This window comes from Diuraphis noxia, unplaced genomic scaffold, assembly GCF_037042655.1.
Source record: "Diuraphis noxia isolate RWA-SAM2 unplaced genomic scaffold, SU_Dnox_SAM2 contig0003, whole genome shotgun sequence".
Lineage (NCBI taxonomy): Eukaryota > Metazoa > Arthropoda > Insecta > Hemiptera > Aphididae > Diuraphis > Diuraphis noxia.
In genome coordinates, this window is record NW_028301713.1 from 43,330,757 (window position 1) to 43,355,361 (window position 24,605).

The 24,605-nt window shown below is 26.9% G+C and overlaps 1 protein-coding gene and 1 long non-coding RNA gene across 3 annotated transcripts; one reads left to right on the forward strand and one right to left on the reverse strand.

The window, feature by feature from the left end:
- Positions 1–5,083: 5,083 nt before the first annotated feature.
- On the forward strand, positions 5,084–15,422 carry LOC107162430 (ATP-dependent RNA helicase vasa-like). Of its 2 annotated transcripts, XM_089224704.1 has the most exons (10): positions 5,084–5,278; positions 5,371–5,495; positions 7,558–8,491; positions 8,554–8,778; positions 8,870–9,046; positions 10,041–10,239; positions 10,377–10,577; positions 10,647–10,819; positions 11,414–11,503; positions 11,672–15,422. In XM_089224704.1, the coding sequence occupies exons 3-10, from the start codon at positions 7,568–7,570 to the stop codon at positions 11,720–11,722; spliced, it is 2,040 nt and encodes a 679-aa protein (XP_089080830.1). In that variant the 5' UTR covers positions 5,084–5,278; positions 5,371–5,495; positions 7,558–7,567; the 3' UTR covers positions 11,723–15,422. The 2 variants fall into 2 exon arrangements, with proteins under 2 accessions (XP_089080830.1, XP_089080829.1); XM_089224703.1 differs by having other exon boundaries at positions 5,084–5,495.
- Positions 10,856–24,596, reverse strand: LOC149057414 (uncharacterized). The gene is made up of 2 exons (XR_016191214.1): positions 24,212–24,596; positions 10,856–11,063 (listed from the first exon to the last, which is right to left on the reverse strand). It is a non-coding gene; the product is annotated as an uncharacterized LOC149057414 (long non-coding RNA).
- Positions 24,597–24,605: the final 9 nt, after the last annotated feature.

The window sequence follows — 24,605 nt, forward strand, 5'->3', positions numbered from 1 at the left end:
GTAAGTGATGAAATAATGTTATCGCATTCATTTAAATCTATATATGGAGATGCCTATATAAAATAATAACGATAAAGCTGACAAGGTGACTTATAAATTCGATTTTTCGATTTACGAAATATTTACGACTTTTCATTACTGATAAAAATTGTACAAAAAACCCCACAGAATAATGTACATTGTCACATTGAATAATAATAGTTATGTTAGTACTGTTCGCAAAATTCGTGTGTCTGTACATATCCGTTACGAAGTCACGATGACTAGCGAAAATCGCGTATCCTTTATGCTCAGTGAAAAAGGCTAAGACCTATTAGTTTTAAATGATTTTAAATTTTTTAAACATCTTACATCAAAAAAAAAAAAAAATGAAAATACATGGCGATGTGTTATAAATAAGTGTAAGGCAAAAGTGTATACAGTGGGTTTAAATTTAAATTTGATTAATATAGATAAATCGTATTTTGACCATAGTCACGCGAGTGATGAAACTTTAAAGCGGCAACAAATAAGTAATTCCTGCAAAAGAAAAGCTTTAGACTCCATAGTTGAAAGACCATCAAAAATAATAAGAAAAGAAATATCTAAATACACTAACGAAGGAGATTTGATATTTCCTGATTTAAAATTAATAGCAAGAAATATTCATAATGCTAGAATAAATTGTTATCCTAAACTACCAACATCTCGAAAAGAAGTTCACGAATCATTAAGCTTACTAGACATAAAAACGAATAGAGGTGAGTTATTTCTTTATGATAATGATGCCCTGAATGAAATAATTATTTTTTCATGTAACACAAACATAGCATTTTTAAAACAATTAGATTTTTTATACATGGATGGTACTTTTAACTACCTATTGTGATAAATATTACACGCAATTATACACAATTCATGGAATTAAAAATGGAATATATATTCCATTAATGTTTTGTTTATTACCAAATAAGGAGAAAAAAACATATATTACATTATTGAAAAAAATAAAAATATCTGGAGTAATACCTAAAAAAATTATTTTAGATTTTGAAATAGCGATGCATCAAGCTGTTTCTGAAATTTTTCCAGAAACAGAGGTGTTTGGCTGTAGATTTCATTTGGGCCAAGTTTGGTTTTGTAAAATACAAAATATAGGCTATACGTCACAATTTAATTCAGCAGATGACGATGTAGGAAAATGGTTGGTACATATTTTTGGACTTTCTTTTCTAAATCCAGAGGAAGTGGAGGATTATTTTACAGATCATTTTATGGCAGATAACCCTGAAAATCCAGCAATAACAGAATTTTGTGATTATTTAATTGACAATTATATTACAAATTATAGTATTTTTCCACCAAAAATATGGGCTAAACAATCTTCTGATAGAATACACCCCACAAACGCATATTGTGAAAGTTTTCATTCTGATTTTAATTCAAATTTTTATCATCAACATCCGCATATTTTTAAAATTATCGAAATCCCCAAATTATTTCAAGTTAATACATATATAAAAATAAGAACAACTGACAGTAACGTAGTAATTAAAATAAGTCAAAAACATGCCGAAAAAGAAAATTTTATAAATCAAAAAATAAAAGAATATTCAACTAAAAAAATTAATCAATATGACTACGTTAAAGCTTTAAGCTTCAGAAATAAACCTCATAAAATATAATATTTTTTTTTTTGTTTTTTTATATTAAAATTATTAAATTGATAATATTTATTAGGTAAATTATTAAATATTGTATAGAATGGATTATTTATATTTTTATTTTTTTCAATAAATGACGAATTATTATTATATTATTACAATTATTATTTTTAAAATTATTAAATATTATATAGAATGGATAATTTTTATTTTTATTTTTTTCAATAAATGACGAATTATTATTATATTATTACAATTATTATTTTTTAAATTATTAAATTGATAATATTTATAAGGTAAATTATTAAATATTATATAGAATAAATGGTTAAAATGTATGACACTATTATAGTATGATATATCATTATAACTAATATCATATTGATAACTTATAATATACTTAGTGTAGGAACTTACACATGTACCTATTTTTTACTGTGTAGGAACTTACACATGTACCTGCTTTTTACTGGGTAGGAACCTGGAACTTACACATATACCTGGTTATTACTGTGTAGGAACTTACATAATATGTACCTTATTTTATCGTGTAGGAACTAACATATTATGTATCTTGTTTACCTGCTAGGTCTCGTGTAGGAACTTACATTCGCCCGAAAAAATGTTCCTTATTGATTTAGATATAAGCCCCTATGGTTTTTTTTAAATAGATAGTTTTGTTTGGTAGGCTGTAGACCCCAAAATTGTAACCCTAGTTGCGCAGATATACTTGTTCTACTATATACATTTATCAATAGAATATACCTAATATAATCCAATTGAGCGCAAAATGAAATCATTTTTTTACAGCCCTTTTTCTTCCACTGAATGTTTCTGAGCATGACTCTGACCTCCACCATAATATTATATGGTATTTAAATACAAATTTGTTCCATTTTCAGATTTTTTTGTTCCTCTTTTAAATTTTATGAAAGGATCAAATTATCCTCGAAACCGAATATCTCCATGGAACAAAATGTCACTCTAGAACATTTTGTTCCGTTTTAGGATTTTTTGTTCCGTTATTAATTTTTTTTAATGGATCAAATTATTCACAAAACGGAACAAAAAGTCCACCGAGTGGAACAAAATATCCCCGCGGAACAAAATGTCGCACTAGGATATTTTGTTCCGTTCTAGGATTTTTTGTTCCCCTTTTGATTTTTAATTAAAGGAACAAAATATCCTACTTTTTTTTGTTAAAATATTAAAAAGGATCAAAATGTCTCCATACAGGAACAAAAAATCCAAAAACGGAACAAAATGTCTCAAAAGGGAACAAATTATCCCGCGGAACAAAATATCCACGGAACAAAATATCCCAACACCAATTTTAATTGTTATATGTATATTTAATTATTGTAATTTCACATTTTTTTCCGTGGCTTATTTTTCCCGTGGCTTTTTTTCCCTGGATTTTTTTTCAGTGGCTTTTTTTTCCTACATTCATACATAAATACAATTTAATTGATTTAAGAGGACGCCACACCCGCATGTGTTATTTTTTTGATAACATAAATATAATTAAAGTTATAAGCATAAGAAAATACATTTATTTTTTATTTTTTCATTAAATTACTTAAAATTAATGGTTTGTGCTATCAAAAAAATAACGACGCTATGACACAGATAAAGTTCTTACATATGCGTTGTGGAATTTTGAAAATTCTATTATAAATATTGAGGGAGAAAAGTTGTCCCGCGCTAAACAGATTTTGCTATGTTATACGTTTGTAAGACTGAGACAACACATACGGATACGGGTGTGGCGTCCTCTTAATAATATGCCATTAGGACGACCACGTTGGATTCTGCGATTTATTGGACGGATGTTTAGTCTAATATGTCATTATGCCAGTCGTACCCAACGATAAGAGAGTCACAAATCGTCACAGATATTTACAATGATATTGTATTGTATTGAATAGGACGTTATACCCTCATGTGTTGTCTCCGTCTTACAAGTTACAAGTGCGTAACAGCAAATTTTATGCTCAGCAGAACACGTTTAGTTCCGTAAGTTTAAAATTTAGAGTAAATTGACCCCTTATAAAAATCAAAGGTAACATTATTATCGAGCTTCTCGCATGGGCTTTTTATTATATTTTAATTTTAAAGCGAATTATGAGTATTTTAAAATTGTATAAATTGTATTAACTATGTTACGCACTTGTAAGACGAAGATAACACATATGGGTATAACGAGCCGCACAATATAATAAAAAATGTGTAGAAGTCAAGAGCCATAGGGCATAGATAATATTAATATATCATATTCAATATTGTCTATGCCAACAACAACAAAAAAATGTTCTCAATTATAAGCGGAAATAAGATAAGATATTAAATGCAATAAAATGTGTATAATACAAAACAATTAAGTAGGTAACGTTCATAATATTAATCATATTAGTATGTGTAAGTACTAAGTACAAATATATAGTACAATAATGTCAGATTAAATTTTGTATGGACGTATGGTATAACTTTGCCTCCATTTAATAATTTTTTGTTGATATATTAATATATTATGAATTACAATAATATAATATTATTATATTATAGACACTAAATAAGTGTTGATAAGATAAAAGTCGTAAAAGTACGTCTATGATACACATTAGTAATTACATTATTCACTAGTATAAATTGAAAATAATTAAAAGCTACCCAACTATTTTTTTTTCATACATTAAATTTATGTATTCAGAGATAATATTATTATGCTAAAAGATTATACTAAATTACTAAGGATATGAAACTAATCTGAAATATTTTCAAAATCTTTGCAACAAAACTCAAAAATGTTTTGCTATAAACTATGTTGTACAAAGTACGATTCGACCACAGTCCGCAATCTTTATTCTTATAAAATTGTATATAAATGGCCCTAATCATTAAAATATTAAGGCCCTCTACACATAATAGTATAAGGTCATGTTATTAACTCGAAGGGTATTTTTAATATTTTCATCATGTTCATTGTTCAGTACTTAGTAGTATCTTAGCTCATAATTTATGGTTAACATCACAGACTAGTAGTTAAACTTAAATAGTTAAATCTTATTCCGTGATAATGATTTTAAAATAATATGTAGAAAAAACCACGGGGTATAAGACTTATTATAATATTATCCATCTTTACTTATCTATTTACTAAGATTCAACAGAGTACCTATAATCTATATTATAGTTTTTTGTATTCATAATAATTAATAATATAATTGTGCTGTCTGAACTCTGTCCATCAACTGCAGTTATGGCCTGTGTGATTGTTGAGTTGTGGACTTGTGGTAAAATTAAATGTAAAAATCCGGACCCAAAGTGATAATCTAAAACCGTGGTGATAACAATAACAGAATCACCACGCATGCGCATAATAGCGCATCATTCCTGTATTTAGACTCGTTTATGATTGGACTAGACTTTTGTTATTGTTAATAATATTTTGTTTTTTAATTTTTTAGGTTGTGACTTGTGGCGTACCGCACTACCGCAGTACCGCGTACATTCGTATTGGTGCTGTGGAAATGATTATGGAATCTGGATTATGGGCTATGGGGCTTTTTGACGGTTTCAGGAAAGCGTGATTTCGATTTCTTATTTTCGTAAATCAAATTTTTCATATAAATTTTGTGAGTTGTGTTAGTCGTTCGACAGATTTTACTTATCTGTTCTATTCGTTATTATAATAATATTGGACATTCAGGAATTGTCCTTTTTATAGTGTGGTGCTGTTATTGCATTGTTTCTTATTTTTTAAAAGAACTACATTGTTATCATCGTTTACATTACAAGTGCACTATTGTCTGTGACTTTATACCACTGTTTCCACTTGTTTGAACACTACAGGTAAGTGTTGGTAGTTAATATTTGAATTAGATACCTGTCAATATTACATTAACCTCATTGTATTCAATGTATTCTACACAAACATTTAAAAGTTCGTTATTTAACACATGTTGTTTATTGTTTTAAATCAATATAGAATAGGTATTATAATGAATAATTAAAGAGTATTTTGTTTAAAAAAAACATATGTTGTATCTTGACCATGTGGGTAACTTAAAGTTTTTATTTAAAAATTCTCCAGGTGACTGTTGTGGATCAGCATTATAAACAGTTATTTTCTTTTTGATTTTTATTGCACTAATATAGGGATAAAGGAAAACATTTATTTGGTTCTCTTAATTAGATTCAAAATTTGTTTTAAAGTAAACTAAGGCCGGGGACACACATGAGAAATTTGTTTCATAAAATTTGTTTTTTACAATGAATCACACGAAATATATTTCATGGTCAATACACAGAACAAATTTGTTTCATAAATATTTTTTCACCTACCCACCATTTAGTTCACCCAGCTCGTTTTAGTTGGTCTAAAGATGTCGCCCGATGATGACATTATTGTTCTGCAGTGGTGGTTAAATCGAAATCAATAGGTATTAAACTTTTGCATTATTATTTTTACATTTTTACTATTACCTATTGATATTTGTACTTTTTCTGATCCTTTATAATATAGAAGATAGTTTAAAAAGGTAGTTAATAGTTTAATACTATAATATAATCATAATCAATAACAATATAAAAATTATTATAAATTATTATATTTGTACATACCTATTTACGTTGTTAACTGTGCGGGAGTTGATATAGTGAAATGACGAAACAATTACACATGAAACTTGTTTACAAAATATTTTTGCGATAACTAGGGCTCGGATGTTGTTGCACTAAAAATGTAATACAATTGATTGCGTTATTGCTGTGAAAAAAACCCAAAATTGCTCTTAAAAATTGCAATAAAAAAATATTTTGTACCAAAAAAATATATTAACAAATTATTTTATGAAATGGATTGTCATTTTATTAAGTAATATTATAAAGTTTTATTAGATAGGTTTTAAACGAGTAGATAATAAAAAAGATTGTCAGTTGTCATTAAAACTCTGGTAAATTGTGCGGTCTTCTTATTTTTTCAGAAATCTACAAATAATTTTAACAAAATTTAAAACTTTTTATTTAAACTATTTTTGATTTGTTTTTTAAAAAAAACCTTACCTTACCTTAAAAATTGTTGCACTGTATAATCTAGCAAAAAAAAAGTGAAAACATAAAAAAATATATAAAATTGTATTGAAAATGACGACAATCATCAAAATTGCAATAAAATTTAAAAAAGGTCAAAAATTGCAAAAAGTTGCACTTAAATTTTTTATATATTAATTGATACTCGTTTGAAATAAATGTATAACTTACTAGCAACGAATCCGAATAGTAGAAAAAAAATTACAAATGCAACAACATCCGAGCTCTAGCGATAACGTTTCGAAAACAACAGTGTATGTTGCTCCATTTAAATACACGCGTTTTCAAGTAACGAAATAAATTTCTTGTTTCACGAAACAAATTTCTCATGTGTGTCACCGGCCTAAATATTGTATTTTCATAATATCAATCCTCAACTTTTTATTAACAATTATTGACCTAATAATTTATATTAAATATTATTTTTTTTCATTTATTTTAAATATACATTTAATGGAATACACTACTTTAGAAAATTAAAATATGTTTAATTATTAAAATATCAAATTTAAAAACAGATTTTTAGTTAATTTCAGAATTTATATTATTATTATATATATTTTTATTAATAATTTGTATGATTAATTTTTCTTGTTATCATAATATAAAAAAAAAAATGTGTAGTTACCTAATCAATATTTAATGTCGTCCGATATATCTATGTATAAGTGTTGAAAGTTCAAATACATTTTGTTTAAAATCATAGACCTTAATACCTTATACTGAGTATAAAATATATTTTTATTTTTATATAATATTATTGATATTTTTAGACTTAACTAAATAAATTCATCTAAACATAAAAAAAAAATTACTCTTACAGATATTTCACAATGGAAGAAACTGTTGTTAATTCATCTGACACTAATAAAATCAGCCAGTCTGCTGTTGGTGAATGGAAAAATGATGAAAATATTTCCTATAATGATAACTATGAGCAGAATATAGTAGAAACACTCAATGATACTAAATTAAATGATAATTCGTTATTTGAAAATGCAGTTATAGAAACACAAGAAAATAACTGCGATTTCTCTAATAATGAAAACACACAAAACACTTGGGCCACTCAAACTGAACCAAAAAATCATCATGGTTATAAATTTAACTCAGAATATCAGAAAGGACCAGAATTTAATAAATCAAACAATGATAATAATTCTTTTGAAAAATCATATGGTTATGATTCCTCTTCAAATAATTTTTCAAATAACGGACATGTACGTGGCCGTGGTCGTGGCCGTGGCCGTGGTCGAGGTATAATAAAAAAGTTTGATGAAGAAAATGAATCATTTAGAGATGAATATGACTCTAGTATTAATAATTATACAGCCTCAGGTCATCGAGGTCGAGGACGAGGGTTTAATCGTGGTAGAGGAAGAAGGCGAGATCAGTCATCGGAAGTAGGTGGCTGGTATGGCAATAGTGAAGATGGTCATAAAAAAAAAGAAAATGATAAATCAACTATTTCAAAAGCAGCGTACATTCCTCCTGATATTGAAAATGAAGAGTTTATTGCTGGAATTGAGGCAGGGCTTAATTTTGACAAATATAAAACTATTGAAGTAAAAGTGAGTGGATCTAACCCTCCAAAAAGTATAACATCATTTCATAATTCTGGTTTGTGCACTATTTTGCTAGACAACTTGTCTAACTGTAATTTCTCCACACCAACTCCAGTACAAAATTATGCAATACCTGTTATCATTGATGGTAGAGATTTGATGGCCAGTGCTCAGACTGGTTCTGGAAAAACTGTAAGTTAATTTATGCTTAAAGCTTAAGTACTTAACAAATGTATAAAGTATTAATTTTTTAGGCAGCATATGTCTTACCTATTTTGCATAATTTACTGAAGCAACCAACAGAATTAATTTATGACGAAAATCATTGTGAACCGCATGTAGTTATTATTGCACCTACAAGAGAGTTAGTTTCACAAATAAGTGAATGTGTATGGAAATTCAGTAAAGGAACTAATATAAGAAATGGACTATTGTATGGTGGCACATCTATTTATCATCAAAAATCAAAAATCCTTCAGGTAATGTAATTTTAAATAGTTAAATTATTAAAAAATAAATTTACTCCTTTGATTTTATATATTTTGAATTATAATAATTTTACCCATACAGAGAGGAGTTCACATATTAACTGCTACTCCAGGACGTCTGATTGATTTTGTTGAAAAAGGTATTGTGACTTTCAGATCAGTCAAATATTTTGTTTTGGATGAAGCAGATAGAATGTTGGATATGGGATTTAAACCTGATATAGAACAAATATTAACGAATTCGACTATGACACCCATAGTAAGTTTTCTCTGTTATTTAATACATGCAGTGATGAGCTGAAGGGCTCAATTTTGACACAGCTGGGTCAACTTTTCAAAAGAGTTAGAGAATAGCCCCATTGATTTGTGACGTTAGATATTAGGGGATGGTGGTGTTCGAGTACTTAAATATAAAAATGTGTCATTTAATTTAAGTTATTCCACAAATGACTACATATATAATGTTTATTGTATTATTGTGTATAATGCCTGATATTTTATGTCCCATGGTAAGCATTTTTCCTGACTAAAATATAAATGATAATTTATATACACTATTTCTAGATGACGGACCATGGTTGTTAAGATATAAAATGGCTGACCAGGGTTAGCAACTTTTATACACCATTAAACAAATTATAATTGTATAATATTTTGTCATAAGGTATATTATATATTTGATTTTGTGATATTACCTTATATTTGAATAGTAAAACATTTAAAATTAAAAAAAAACTTTTCATACATTTGATCCTTTTATCACATTTCAAGTTTTTTGTCTGAGAAAAATAGTTTTGATCAAAAATAAGTATTATATTTATTTTACTTATATTCAAATATACACAATCACGAATCAAATATAATTTTGCATAGAACTCGTACAGTTACTTTTGGCTTGTATGTCAGGAAATGTTTCAAAACGGATGAACTGATTTTAGTGGTGTTTTAACTGTATCTATTGTAGTTCCTGGTGACCTGGTAAATAAAATAGTTACTATGATTAGATATAATTGTATACATTTTTTATTTATATAATCAAAACAACTCAAATAATTGTTTTATAAATGTGTGCAGCTTACATTAACAGTGTTTGAGAACTAAGTAAGGATAAATCTACTGGACTTTAATTTGTCATTGGGAACACTGTGTAGGATCATCTAGTATATTATATTTATTAATAATAAATAAAATGTATTATGTACAATTTGGTGTTACAACTATGACAGAAGTTTTGATGAGTATAACTTTTCTAGGAATCAAGACAGACAGTTATGTTTTCTGCTACATTTGCGTGTGAAATACAACATATGGCTACTTCTTATTTGAAACCAGATTATATATTTGTAGCCGTTGGAGAAATAGGAGGTGCATGTAAAGATGTTGTGCAAATAGTAAAAGAAGTCACAAAGTTTAAAAAAAAAAATGCATTACTTGATGTACTTAAAGAAATGGGTATGCTTATTAATATTAAATGTTAAATAATTCATTATTACCTAATTAAAATATTAAAATATTTATACAATTATTTATATGTAAAAAATTGTATGTTTATACAAGTATAATAATCAATTGTATTTTTATTGTTTTAGAAAATTGTCAAGGTACTATGGTGTTTGTTGAAAGAAAAAAAGTTGCAGATTATACAGCTGCATATTTAAGTGAAGTGGATTTCCCTACTACAAGTATTCATGGTGATCGTGAGCAACCTGAACGAGAACAAGCATTAAGAGATTTCAAAACAAATAAAATGAAAATTCTAGTAGCCACTGCTGTAGCAGCTCGTGGATTAGGTATTTACTTAAAATTTTAAATGATTATTTTAATATTATAAATATTTTTATTTTTATTTGTATTCCTAGACATTAAAGGTGTGAATTATGTGGTGAACTTTGATCTACCAAAAACAATTGATGAGTATGTCCATCGGATTGGGCGTACTGGTAGATTAGGAAATGCCGGTAAAGCTATTTCATTTTTTGATCCAGAATTTGATGGTCCACTAGCTCCTGAATTAATTAGAATTCTCAAACAAGTAAGTTTCCTTTAATAATAACTCATACAAAATCAATTTAAATTGATTATTATTAAAAATTGTATTTATTTCAATTTATTATAAAACTCATATAACTATACTTTATCCAGTGTGATAACAGTATAAAACCCTGCCCCTGACAAATGTTGGTTTTTCTACACTTCCCTATGCGATACCCTGCCTTACATAATTGGTCTCAATCAGGGAGTCGAGTGAGTATGCGAAGAATTGATATGTTCTTTTGCTGAAAAAGAATATAAATTTGTAATTAATTTGTGTTTCAATATCAACATTGCAGTATATAGAATATTTTTTATTTTATTTTTCATTTTTTTTTTTTTATTAGATAAAATAGAATATTTACAATCTGTAATTTATATACATACAATAAGTAATGTAAATATGATAACAAAGAAAAGGCAGGTATAACATGAATGGCGTGAGGAGGGAGGTCCACCAGTGTGGATACCCTCTAACTTGGGGGAATATAAAATATTTAAAACATATTAATAAAATTGAAAGTTAATATTTTTAATATTTAATTTTTTTTAAACTCCAAATACAAAGTAATATCTTTTAAATTATATATTTTAGGCAGATCAAGAAGTACCATCATTTCTTAATGATGCTTCTGAACGTATTCTAGCTTCTCCAGATATTGACAATTTCAATGATATAAGAATGGTAACATACAGATTAATAATTATTATTAGCTATCTAGTTTTCTTATTATTTGTATAAAAAAAAAATACCACATTATTTGCTTGTTTTCTAATAGGCTATAAGTCATGTGATATTTACACTTAAGTAGAAAAATGCTTAAATTGTGTTAATTTTAATTTTATTTTTTAGAATGTTGATGTCACATCCAACCTGGTTGTTACTGAAGAAGAAGAGTGGTAAAACATGAGTAGTTTAGGATTTAGATAATATGCTAGAGTATAAATATGAAGTAATTCTAAAAATATGAATCAGCTAATATCATTAAAATTAAAAAATCTAAATTTGTTTTAACCTATAAACATGGTTCGGAACTTAAAGCATTTGCTTTTTTATTTGGCTTGATTAAGGTCTAGAAAAAGTGCAAAAAGTTTTAGAAACGTATGTCTTGTAACTATAATTTATAATATACTGAAATATAGTTTTATATTTATTGTTCTTTATATTTTATCTTTGAGATAACACAGACAAACCACTAAACACTGATAAAATTCAATCAATTGTTTTACATAATTTTTTTTTTCAATGTATTTTTGATAGAATTTTCCCTTTAAACTCAATACTTTTTTTATTAAAAATAAACAAACTTGTTTTTGATTATTTTTCCGTTGTGTCAGTCATAGCTGGCCACCGTGGGCAATACAAATATATTACCAAACAAGATTAGTAATTGATCCTCAGTAGGATGTTTGTTATATTGTTTTTTAATTAAGTTACTAAATTTAAAATTGGAAAAAGATTAGTGCTATTTTAAAGTTACATATTTGATATTGATTTGGACTTTTTTATGAATGTCGATATGTCTTGTTAAGTAAAGTATTTAAATTTTTCCCATATTTTTTTATTTTAAGTTTAGTTGAGAGCAGGTTAATACTTTTGAGTTTGTTTTTTAATGTTTTTAAACAAGTGATTGAATTAAAGATTATTGGTGTTTATTTTGATAATTTTATTTGTTAGTTCCGAACTCTGGTTACAAAATATAACAACAATATTATGTACTAATATTATAATACTATGAGTTGACATTTTAGTGTATAATATTTAAACATATTTAAAAGAATAATTTTCTAGACAGGTTGAGATGTCGCGATTTTTGACAGAATCTCATTACAAATTGTTTAAAAAAAATTTTTTTTAATATTGTAGATATTGACTGACTGATGCTCATTAAAAAAAAAACAAACTTAGTTAATTTAATATTTTTACTAAAACTATATTAAACTGATAATTGAAAAATCTATTACGTTTTAATTATTTAATTTATAATTTGTGGTTTTTCTGCTGTAATAGCTAACTTATTTTTATAACAAAAATCTTAGAAATTTTAGTTTATTGGACCAATTAAAATTTCTCATATTATTAAGTATCTATTGGTGAAGGTATTTGTAACTCATACACATAAAAATATGTATATATTTATTTTTATTGACAATATATAACTCAATTTCACAAAGATGATTATTTATTATTTATTATTTTTTACTCAGAAAATTATCAAACTATTTTCACTATATTATTTAACAGATAAAAATCAATATTTAACTTGAAATATTTTATTTGTTAATTTTTTTTAATACTTAGACCAAATTAAGGATTTAGATTTTTATAACTTTGTTTTGTTTAATTTTATATATGACATTAATAATTGTAATTAATTTTTTTATTGATTATTGTTAAACTAATCACATATTTTATTATTGAATACTCAAAAGTGGCATCAATCTACAAATGATTCATATACAAATGTATTGCTGATACTAATTGTTTGTTATCCATTCATATTATATTACTTTAAGGGCTAGTTGTACCGTCTACGGTTAAACTTCGATTACGCTTAATCAGCTGATAACAGATATTTAACGGTGCAAACTCCGGTTAACTTTAATCAGAGACGGTACAACTGGCCTTAAGTATGAGCTTAAATCAACCATAATATTCAATGTTTATTATAGATGAGGGATTTTGAAAGACAATACACACTCTCTTGTCAAAAGAAATGATCCTTAGACATTGATTCATAGTTACTAAGTATCTACATATAATACTGATATTATATTAATTTTTGGTAATTACTCATTAGTAATGGTTTTACTTATATTTTAAATTTAAATATTAACCTAGTACCATATATTATTTTAAGCTAATTAAGATAATAGTATGGATACTAATTACTACTGAATGTTGGGGTGGAGTATTTAAATTTCATTAGGCTATTCTATGAAATTTTAAAACTTGATTACTAATTTACAATTGAGAATTGAGATTGGGGTTTTTTTAAATTGAATTGATTAATTTATATTTTCCAAACAACTAACGATAGTATTGTGTGTTGAAGCATTTTTCTTTGATTATTAGTTTATCACTTATTATTTGTTAATTTACTCCATTAGCAATTCCTTTTATGTAACCAAATGGTATAGGTTTTAAGTCCTGGATTAATTTATTTTGCAAATAATTTAATTTTGCAGTTGTGCCATTTCATTGAAAACATTATCGCAATTATAATTTGCAGTTATATTTTTCATACCATTATTAGTTGTAAAGGAAAATATATTATTATTTGGGAGGCTAATGTGTTGTGTGCTTTTTATGAAGCCATAACTCTTCCCAAATACTCACATGAGTACATAACTATACAGTTTTTAGTTTTTAGAACAACTCCTGCTATTATAAAATTCTGTTAATAAGTTTGTTTAGTTTTCAATAGATTGTGTTAACTAATAATATTTAAATTTGAGTTCATTTAATGTATTTATTGAAATTAATTTGGTTGGAATAATTTAATGCTTAAAATTAAAATAATAACTAACTTGTTGCAGCTGCCTAGACTATTACAAAAATAAGATTTTTAATTCATATTAATATTCAGCTTATTTTTTAGACTTAATTTTACAATTGCAGCTTATGATTTTTTTTTAAAGAATAAGAAATAAAAAATTATATTTTGATGAATTGTATTACACATTAAAAGTACTTCTATGTTTAATGAAAGATTTTTTTCTACATTATTAATGTAGTTATTAATACCTATTATTATACAAATTATAAAACATTTATGTAGTAATTAATAATTATAATTCATATAATATATTTTTTACAATGTGTACTTTTCATTTAGTGTTCTATTATTTAATAAAATTTATATATATTGTTATTAATTATTACAATTGCCTACATATGTTTAAAAAATTATTATTATGATAATGGTTTATAATCGTAGTATGTATATTGTATAAAAAATTTTCCAAATACATTTACAGTGTTAAATATATTATATATATATAAATTTTTATTAAAATAAGTATTGAATCCCATTTTTAAAAATTATTGTTTGAAAATTATATCTCGAAGATAGCGGCCGTCAGCATCAATACACTGTTGTAGACGATCTCTGAAGCTCTCATATGATTTTATGTTGTGATGTTGGAAACTGATCTGCAGCATAGGTTGGAGGAAATGGCTGAAGACCATGATTTAGAGAATGTATGGTTTCAACAAGACGGGGCTACAGCACGCTCGGATTTCACTTGGTGTCTTGCAACAAATGTTCCCTGGGCGGTTAGTCTCTCTAAGAGGAGACATAGGCTGGCCAGCACGGTCTCCAGATTTAAGCATGTGTGAATTTTTTCCTCTGGGGCTACCTTAAGGATAAGGTTTTCAGACATCGCCCATATACCATAGAAGACCTTAAACAGAAAATCACCGAGGAAATCGAAGCCATACCAGTCGAAATGTGCCGAAAATCATATGAGAGCTTCAGAGATCGTCTACAACAGTGTATTGATGCTGACGGCCGCCATCTTGGAGATATAATTTTCAAACAATAATTTTTAAAAATGGGATTCAATACTTATTTTAATAAAAAAAAAGTTTTTTTCTCTAAGTTTTACTGTTCGTTTTTTATAACCCTTCAAAACTCGTCAGTCGGCTCTGCCGCATCCTGTACCTTGATTTATGAAAATATTTAACCAAGTGCTTGATTTTTGATAAACTATCAAAGTATGTTTTAAAAACATTTAGAATTTGATCACATATACGTTTTGAAATATACTGTGTCCTAACTAAGCATACAATAAAGCTTACAAAAATAAAAAAATATGCAAAATGCATAAAAAGTCTTGGTTTACGTAATACGTAAAGATATATCTACACGGAAACCAGGATACAGTGAGACTTATATTTCCGGTAAAAGATAATATTATCGTAATTAGCGACGTCCTTAAAAATAATAAATAATAATTATTTTTTTTTCAACTAATTTCAGCGCACTTAAAATATTTATAATAAAAACAGTAAGTTGCCTTCATGATGGTAACCTGTAAGCATTAATGGTTGTGCGGAAGTGAGAATTCATAAGTAAAAAGTAATCAATTTAATATTTTATAAACTATATCCTATATGATCTATATGCCTAAATTGTACCTAAATAATGAAAGAGTGTCGAAATAAGTTATCTTGTATACACAAAATACCAAAATACACAATATGACATATGTACCTACCTACAACAGTTCGTTAATTATTAAAGTAAACTTATTAATTTATGAAAATGTATAATATAACCACCCGACTTTAGATATTATCAATAAAATTAAACCAAAACTTTGAACTATATACTGCATCAGGTCCGTAGCTAAGGGGAGGGTTAGGGGGTTCAAATTTCTTCCATCTCTTCAACAAAGAAGAAAATGTAAAAATGTCTAGTATATTCTAAAATTTAAAATTTAATTTTTTAAATCCTTTTTTTTTAACTGTATATGTTATTAGTAATTACTTAATATAATATTGTAATAAATTTGTAGCAGTGTCGGTCTGGCCCACCCGGCTACCTGGCGATCGCTGGGGGCCCTTGGATATTTTTCAATATTAGGGGCCCATAGCCAATTGTAAACGTAATAAAAAATAGGCATGTGTTTAAAATTCTAATTGGTCATAACTCTAATAAATATGTAAGCATTGAACAAAATTGTAATAACTATTTACCAAAAATATTTCAAATTCTTTTTAAACTTACAACTAAAACGGGCTTGTTCAATACACTGTACATAGCATTAAAATATGTTCTTATACTTCCATGCACACAAGTTAAGAGTGAACGAGTGTTTGAAAAACTAAAAATTTTAAAAAACAAACATAAATCTTCATTTAGGCAGCAATATTTAGATCCTTTAACTGATATATTTGTTGAAGATGATATCATTCAATGTATAAGCAAAGATAAAGTTATTGATATGTTATAGGATCGTCATGCATGCAATTCATTTCAAAGAATTAAAAAATTACTTTTTTAATAATTTAATGTTAATTTTTAATTCAAATTTTGCATTTTATTTGTAAGATTGTTAAGTAACAATGTTGGTTTACATTTTTATATTTATAATATTATATTTTTATATTGACTAAGACGTTGGAAAAAACAACCTAATTTTTTTAATTATGTATAAAATAGTTTTAATATTTTATTAAATGACAGTTAAATTTTTTTTTGTTTAAGTTAAAATTAAGTTTGTAGGGGGCCCATTTGAAATTAGTTAACCAGGGGCCCAGTCATGAGCCAGATCGACACTGATTTGTAGTATAGTGCCCAAGGTTTATTGATAGTGCCTGTAGTGCATTTTGATAATTGCTATGAGCTTAAATAATAAAACAAAACAGAGATAAATTAATTTCAATCATTGAATGCATTTTAGTATGTGATTACCACTTACCAGGAAATTCCTTTAAGAGGCAGTATAAAAAGGTATGAACCCTACGGCCTTGTACCACATCTTAGTGTGTATCATATATCACTGTATAATGCCCCAGTCTCTATATATATATTTGAACAATTTAATAACTTTTAGTAAAATGTGAGTTTTAACTTAGTAAATCTTCATAACAAACTATCATAAAAGCCTAATTTTAATGCCAAAAGATTGGTCTTGATTAAAGTATATGGGTTATTATTAATTAAGCGTTAAAGTACCGTCCAAACTCACATGTGATTACCCATTATATATATGGCTACTCCGTATTAAATATCTTTAAAAACGCGAATCTTGCATTAAATTGCATATAGTAAATTCAAAATGATGTAGGTAATATAAAGATTCGTATAATAGCAATATGTAAAGATAAATGAAAAATAACTTATGAAATTTAAGATTATTAGGAATTATAAGAATTACGTAACGTAAATTGAGAGCTGCAACTTCTATTACTAGTTTTGTAAAATCAATTTCTGTTGCATTCTAATTTTTTTTTTTTTAAACATTGAAATTAAAGTATTTAATAATCTTCTATATATATATATAAAAATGGAGACAAAAAATTCGAAATTGCATCAGTTGAGAACGGCTGGGCCGATTTGGCTCAAATTTTTTTTAAATGATAGAGAATGTCGGGGAGCGGGTTTATAGCATAAATTATGGACCTAACTCCTGTGAATTAGAGATTTAAAGACAAAAACTGAGTTACACCGGTGGCGCCTTCTAGCAGATAAAAATAAAAATATAAATCTATATATATAAAAATGGAGACAAAAATGTATAACAATTCATCAATTGAGAACGGCTGAAACGATTTCGTTCACTCTTTTTTTGTTTGGGTCGTAATTGCTAGGAGAAGGTTCTTACGGATGAAAAAATTGAGAAAGTTATCGGGTTAGAGAAATATGATAAGGGTGTGATGAAATTAAAGTGGCGCCATCTGCCCAGTAAAAAATAAAATAAATAATATTAATATTTTTTGGTAGTCAAAGGCAACCATTTAAACAAATAAGTGCTCTCGAGAGCAGCTGGACTTATTTTTAGGATGGACATTTTTGTTTATTTATAAATGGTAGTAGTATGTATTTGTATGTTCACAGCTGTTACGCGGTAAAAAAATTGTTCAAGCGGAAATGTTCCTCTCCGAGATCACCGATTTACCACGTAACACAATACGGTAATTACACAAAATTGTCTGTCTATTTTTGCCCTTTGCACAAAAATATTTACCGCATCAACTATTTTTTTATTAGATTTTCAGTTTTTTAATTTTTCAATCAAATATCGCTAAATTTTATAAAAATAATATTTCAAGTAAAGAACACAAATTATTTAATAAACTTTTTTTATTAGACACATGGGCAGAAGATATGCTAACTTAGAAAGTGTTATGCCTAAATATCATTGAATTGAATATTTAAATTGTCAACATTATATTGAAAAAACGAAGAAAATTACATAATGATATACGAAATTGAATATCGTAGTAAGATTATAATATATTTTAACCACTATCTATCATCACATGAAATGAATTTAACACACAATATGAATGTATGGACCATAAAAGAGATAGGGTTTTTAATGGGCTACGAAGTGCACGGGTTCAGCTAGTATTTAATATATTATTATACTTTAAAGAGTATATTATTTTTCTGGCCAATAAAAAATCAACAAAAATATTTGTTGCTATGGATTTGGTTAGTAAATTTATTTTTTTGGACATTAATTTAATTAATATATAGTATTATTGTTTAACTTTCAATAAAATCTTGCGTACATTATATTTTCATCAGTTCTCATTCTAACATAATCGCGCGTATTAACAGTAATCTTTATTAATCGTACGGATAATTTATGATGACGCTAGAAGAAAAACAATACGATATGCAAGCAAAAGTTGAGCCCGAATTCATGCAAAAGGTATTTGAAGATCGCCGCCGTTTAACCAGATACAACTCATTCTCAAAATTGCCACTTACAAATCAACCAGATACATCGGTTAATGGCTGCCAATCAATGCCGAATATTGCCTTACTCTTCCATCAGCCTATTGAAGCTGCTGGAAGCGACAAAATCTGTTCACCGTCGGACGGGACAGCCGATCAGCCACCTGAACTGCAGTGTAACATGTCACACGTGAATTTGGTGAGTAGAGAAAATAGTCAAACAACTTTGTCTGATGCCGAAGAATTGCATGAACCAGAAAGCCCGCCAAAATGTCGCAAGATATTTTTGGAGAACTGTGCGGGCTGGCAGTTCCGCTACTATATATCTATAGTAAACGAATATATAAGCTCTCCTCTTGTGAATGAACCAGAAATGGATACTTGCAGTACGTCTTTTCCCTCCCTTGGCAGCGCTGGAGATTCCGACAGATATCTGCAGGATTGTTCGACATTGAGTCCAAACGCTTCAATGTCCAACAACCATATAAGTTTTGACGACGCCGTTGTTGATATGGATATCCACAACCCGGAACAGAATACCCTTGGCGAAATAAGACTGCAAGATGTCGAGGCCGGCAACATCATCTATATGCAGCCCAGACGTCATATTCAACGTATATCCATCTGGAGTATGACAAAGCGATTCGTGCGGGGATTGTTTTGTGTGTTTTGTCTGTAATGTCTTTCATTTAAATTAATTAAATATTTAAAAACAGTTTAACAAGTTCACTGTAACTTGTAAGTAATTCAAATATCACTCAGAAAAAATATACTACCTACATTTAATAAAAACACTTTGTAAATTAAAGTTAAACGGGAATGATTTCGAGCCTATGAAGTTATGTAATAAGAAGGTTTTTCACATTAAATAATTGTGTTTAATTTCATCGGTAACGAGCGGTACCAACGCTCATTTTTCGTTTCCGCGACTATATTTTAACTAATTAAACAATATTACGAATTATGATAAATTCATAATTCGATAATTCAATAAACTAATTTAGAATTATTTTTATTTTTTACTTCAGCATAGGTACCTCGGTGAACATTTCTTACTGGACTAAGTATATTATAATTATACCTGTACACACCTTTAGTGTTAGCTAAACAGATTGTCTAGGTCCTTCCTAACATAGATGCATAACATAAAAACAAAATACCAAACCTACTTAAATGCTTTATTTTTACTAAAACATAATATTAATTAAATTGTTACTTACTTTAATAAAAGTTCATGCTCTAACATTAATACATGTAGGCCTATTCTATTTTTTTATTTTTTTGCTTAATAAATCCAGCATTTGGTATGATAATCCTACATTTTTAGTTTATATAGGTACTAATGTTATTGCTTCCTGTCTAAAGCCTATTATTTTTAATACCTACTATTAAGAAGAAAAAAAAGTAAAAAAAAAATTATTTCTAGTTAGGTTAACAATATTTGTACTACATAAAGTTATTTAAATTAAGTAGGTACTTATGACTTAGGTAGTTTGGTAGTCTAGTTCATTGATTTATTGAAAAACCCTGTTATTATTTTCAATTTTCAATTTGTATATATACTACATTGTCTACATTATTACTATACTTACACCATCAGTGGTTTGCATATAATATTTTTGTACACATTTATTAAAGTGGAAAACTTATTATTAATAGTACTATAAATTTAAATCAAATTCAGAGCTCAACTGATGTGCCATGTGGTTCTTACAATTGTTTTCCAGCCTTTTCACCTCTAATTACTGTGCATTGACAACAATTTAACATGTGAGGGGCTTCATAATAGTAAAAAATAAATACTTTAAAATATGTTCACAGTTTTAAACGTTTGTAAATGTATTTTGATTGGTTATACCAAATTATTAACTACACATAAATTTATAGTGCTATTTATAATAAGTTTTCCACTTTAATAAATGTGTAAAAAAATATTATATGCAAACCACTGATGGTGTAAGTGTAGTAATAATGTAGTATATATACAAATTGAAAATTGAAAATAATAACAGGGTTTTTCAATAAATAAATGAACTAGACTACCAAACTACCAAAGTCATAAGTACCTACTTAATTTAAATAACTTTATGTAGTACAAATATTGTTAACCTAACTAGAAATACATTTTTTTTAACTTTTTTTTTTAATAGTAGGTAGAGTTAAAAATAATAGGCTTTAGACAGGAAGCAATAACATTAGTACCTATATAAACTAAAAATGTAGGATTATCATACCAAATGCTGGATTTATTAAGCACAAAAAAAAAAAATAGAATAGGCCTACATGTATTAATGTTAGAGCATGAACTTTTATTAAAGTAAGTAACAATTTAATTAATATTATGTTTTAGTAAAAATAAAACATTTAAGTAGGTTTGGTATTTTGTTTTTATGTTATGCATCTACGTTAGGAAGGACCTAGACAATCTGTTTAGCTAACACTAAAGGTGTGTACAGGTATAATTATAATATACTTAGTCCAGTAAGAAATGTTAACTGAGGCACCTATGCGGCTATGCTGAAGTATTTAAAAATATATTTTTTAAATAAAAACGTTGGTTTTATAACAACTTGAAACCATGTATAAAAATATTTTGAAAAAAGTAAATACTTTTTGAGATAATTAGTGTACCCACCAAGGTGGATTTATAAATTTATAAATTAATTATAATTAATAATTATAATAATATATAATTTATAAATGTATAAATCCACCTTGGTACCCACTTAAAAGAATCACCCTGTATATTATACATTAAAAATTATTATTAAAAATTGACTTAGAAGTTCTAATTATTGTCATTTATTTTATTTCGATAATTATCTGTTGTTATAGCTTTTCTGTGGATTAAACAGCATAAAATGTGTTTATTACAATTATGTAAATAACTTACTCACAAAATAGATCAGACATATGAAAAAGAAACAAAACTATAGAAAATACAATATATTAATTGTTACTTGTTTATAATAAAACTAATTTATTCAATTATCAATTTATTTAAAAGGTGCCCGTAATAACCGAGGTTAAATTTGAATGCAATGATAGGTATCATTGTATATGAAAAACGATTCTGAACGGAGACGGTTTATCATTTATCTGTCTAGGACAGCGGTTCTCGACCTTTTTATAGTCACGTACCACCTACAAAATTTGAAATCGTTTGCGTACCACCTGACCATTTTTTTGTTTATCAATAATGTTTACGTTTATGTTATATGTATAGAATTTTGTTAATAAATTAATTTTTTATAAAGATAGATTTTCTTCACCTACCACCTATGAGCTTTGCGCGTACCACAGGTTGAAAACCGCTGGTCTAGGATATATTATAGATTATTAAAAATTTTCAAGATTTAAAAAGAAATTTTTTATGACTTTCTAGCTTAAAATAATTTGCGAATTTTAATGATTTTTACGCATGTTGTCAAAATTTAAATTTAAATGCTTGTAAAAAAAAAAATGTGACTATGCATTTCTTTTATTTTTCAACTGCTATTTTAAAAATATTTTAGGAACCTTGTATTAAATTTTCAAATCTTAGATATAAAAGGAACATTTTTTATGAATTTCTAGGATAAAATAATTTACGAATTTTCGTAAGTTTTACGTATGTTGTCAAAATTAAAATTGAATGCATGTAAAAATAATTGTAGCTATATATTTCTTTTATTTTTCAACTGCTATTGTAAAAATATATTATGAGCCTTGTATTAAATTCTCAAATCTTAGAATTAAAAAGAAAAACTTTTATGAATTTCTATCTAAGATAATTTGAACATTGCCGTAATTTTTATGTGTTTAGTCAAAATTTGAACTGTAAATGCTTATAAAAAAAAATTGTGACTATATATTTCAACTGCTATTGTAAAAGTATATTAGGAGCCTTGTATTAAATTTTCAAATCTTAGATCTGAAAAGAAAAACCTTTATGAATTTCTAGCTAAGATAATTTGAAAATTGCCATAATTTTTACGTATTAAGTATGCAATATTTGAACTTCAAATGCTAATAAAAAAAAATTGTGCCTATGTATTTTTATAATTTTTTAATCACTATAAGAATAACTTATGAGGAACTTTGTATTAAATTTTCAAGTATTTTGATATGGCCAAAAAAATGTAATCGACACTTCAAAAAAAAATTCTCAAAAAAATTGAAAATTTCAGTGGTCTACAAATAACTCAAAAAAACTCTAAACTGTATATAGATAACACTAACATAAACATTTGGTGAAAATTTCAAGTATTTACAGTGATTAGTTTTTGAATAACAACCATATAAAAAAATCGATTTTTTGAAAACTATTGGAAAATGTTTACTTTTGACCTCTATAATGCATCAAGGATATTCACTTTTACATCGGAAACCACCCCCAAAGTTTGAAATTGAAGCATTATTTTGACTAGTTATGCTGTAGGTACAGTGTACACAGAAATAAAAAACAAAAAAAAAAACACACATCATTGTAAAATCAATACATTCATCATTTCGTTCAGAATCTAAAAATCGAAGTGAATAAAAGAAAAAAATATTAAATATTTTGCTAGATTAGAAATAATATAAAAAAAATTTAAATACAAATTATTACAAACTAATACATGAAAATAATCATTATACAATAATCAAACAAATTATCATTAAATTTTGATTTTTCTTGTTTTTCTGGCAGCAAAATTGTTAATTAAATCGTCATCAGAGCCATATTTAGGGGGGAGCTACAGGGTACTGTTGCCCTGGGCGGCTAAGTAGGAGAGGGGGGGCTAATTTTTTTATAATTTAAATTTGTATTTTGTATAATGATTAATGAGGCGTATTTTTTTGTTGCCCCTTGGTGTCAAATTCCTAAATACGGCCCTGATCGTCATAATCTAAATTTTTGGCAATTTTATTTTCGATTGAAATAATTGAAAGATGGTTGAGTCTGTATTGATTTGTTGAAGATCTAAGATAGGATTTGATTAATTTTAACTTACTAAAACTTCGTTCGCAAGATGCTGAAGATACAGGTAAAGTCAAAAATATTTGATATGGTATTGAAATATTGGGATATGCACAGAGTTTTAAAACGTTTTTATAACGTTATGAGTATAACGATAAACTATTCAAAAAACGATTGAAATCGATAACGGATAACATATCGGAAAACGATAAAGAATTGACACGGCCACACGGGTAACAGTTAAAGTCTAGAAGTTAAACTCTTAAACTGTTACCACTGAATATATGAAATATAATAATAATAATAATTTAATTTAAATAATTTAATTTCATATATTCTGTGCTGTTACTTTTGGAATTTGATATCAGCAACATCAGCTATCACATTATCAGAGAAGTTTATTATGAATAATCTGTGGCGATCATAGA

Bases quoted from the DNA above. Each gene is read 5' to 3' on its own strand.
- LOC107162430 (XM_089224703.1), top strand. From the start codon at position 7,568: ATGGAAGAAACTGTTGTTAATTCATCTGACACTAATAAAATCAGCCAG. The intron at 9,047-10,040 runs GTAAGTTTTCTC...TAACTTTTCTAG, and splicing joins ATTCGACTATGACACCCATA to GAATCAAGACAGACAGTTAT. The intron at 11,504-11,671 runs GTAACATACAGA...TTTATTTTTTAG, and splicing joins ATTTCAATGATATAAGAATG to AATGTTGATGTCACATCCAA.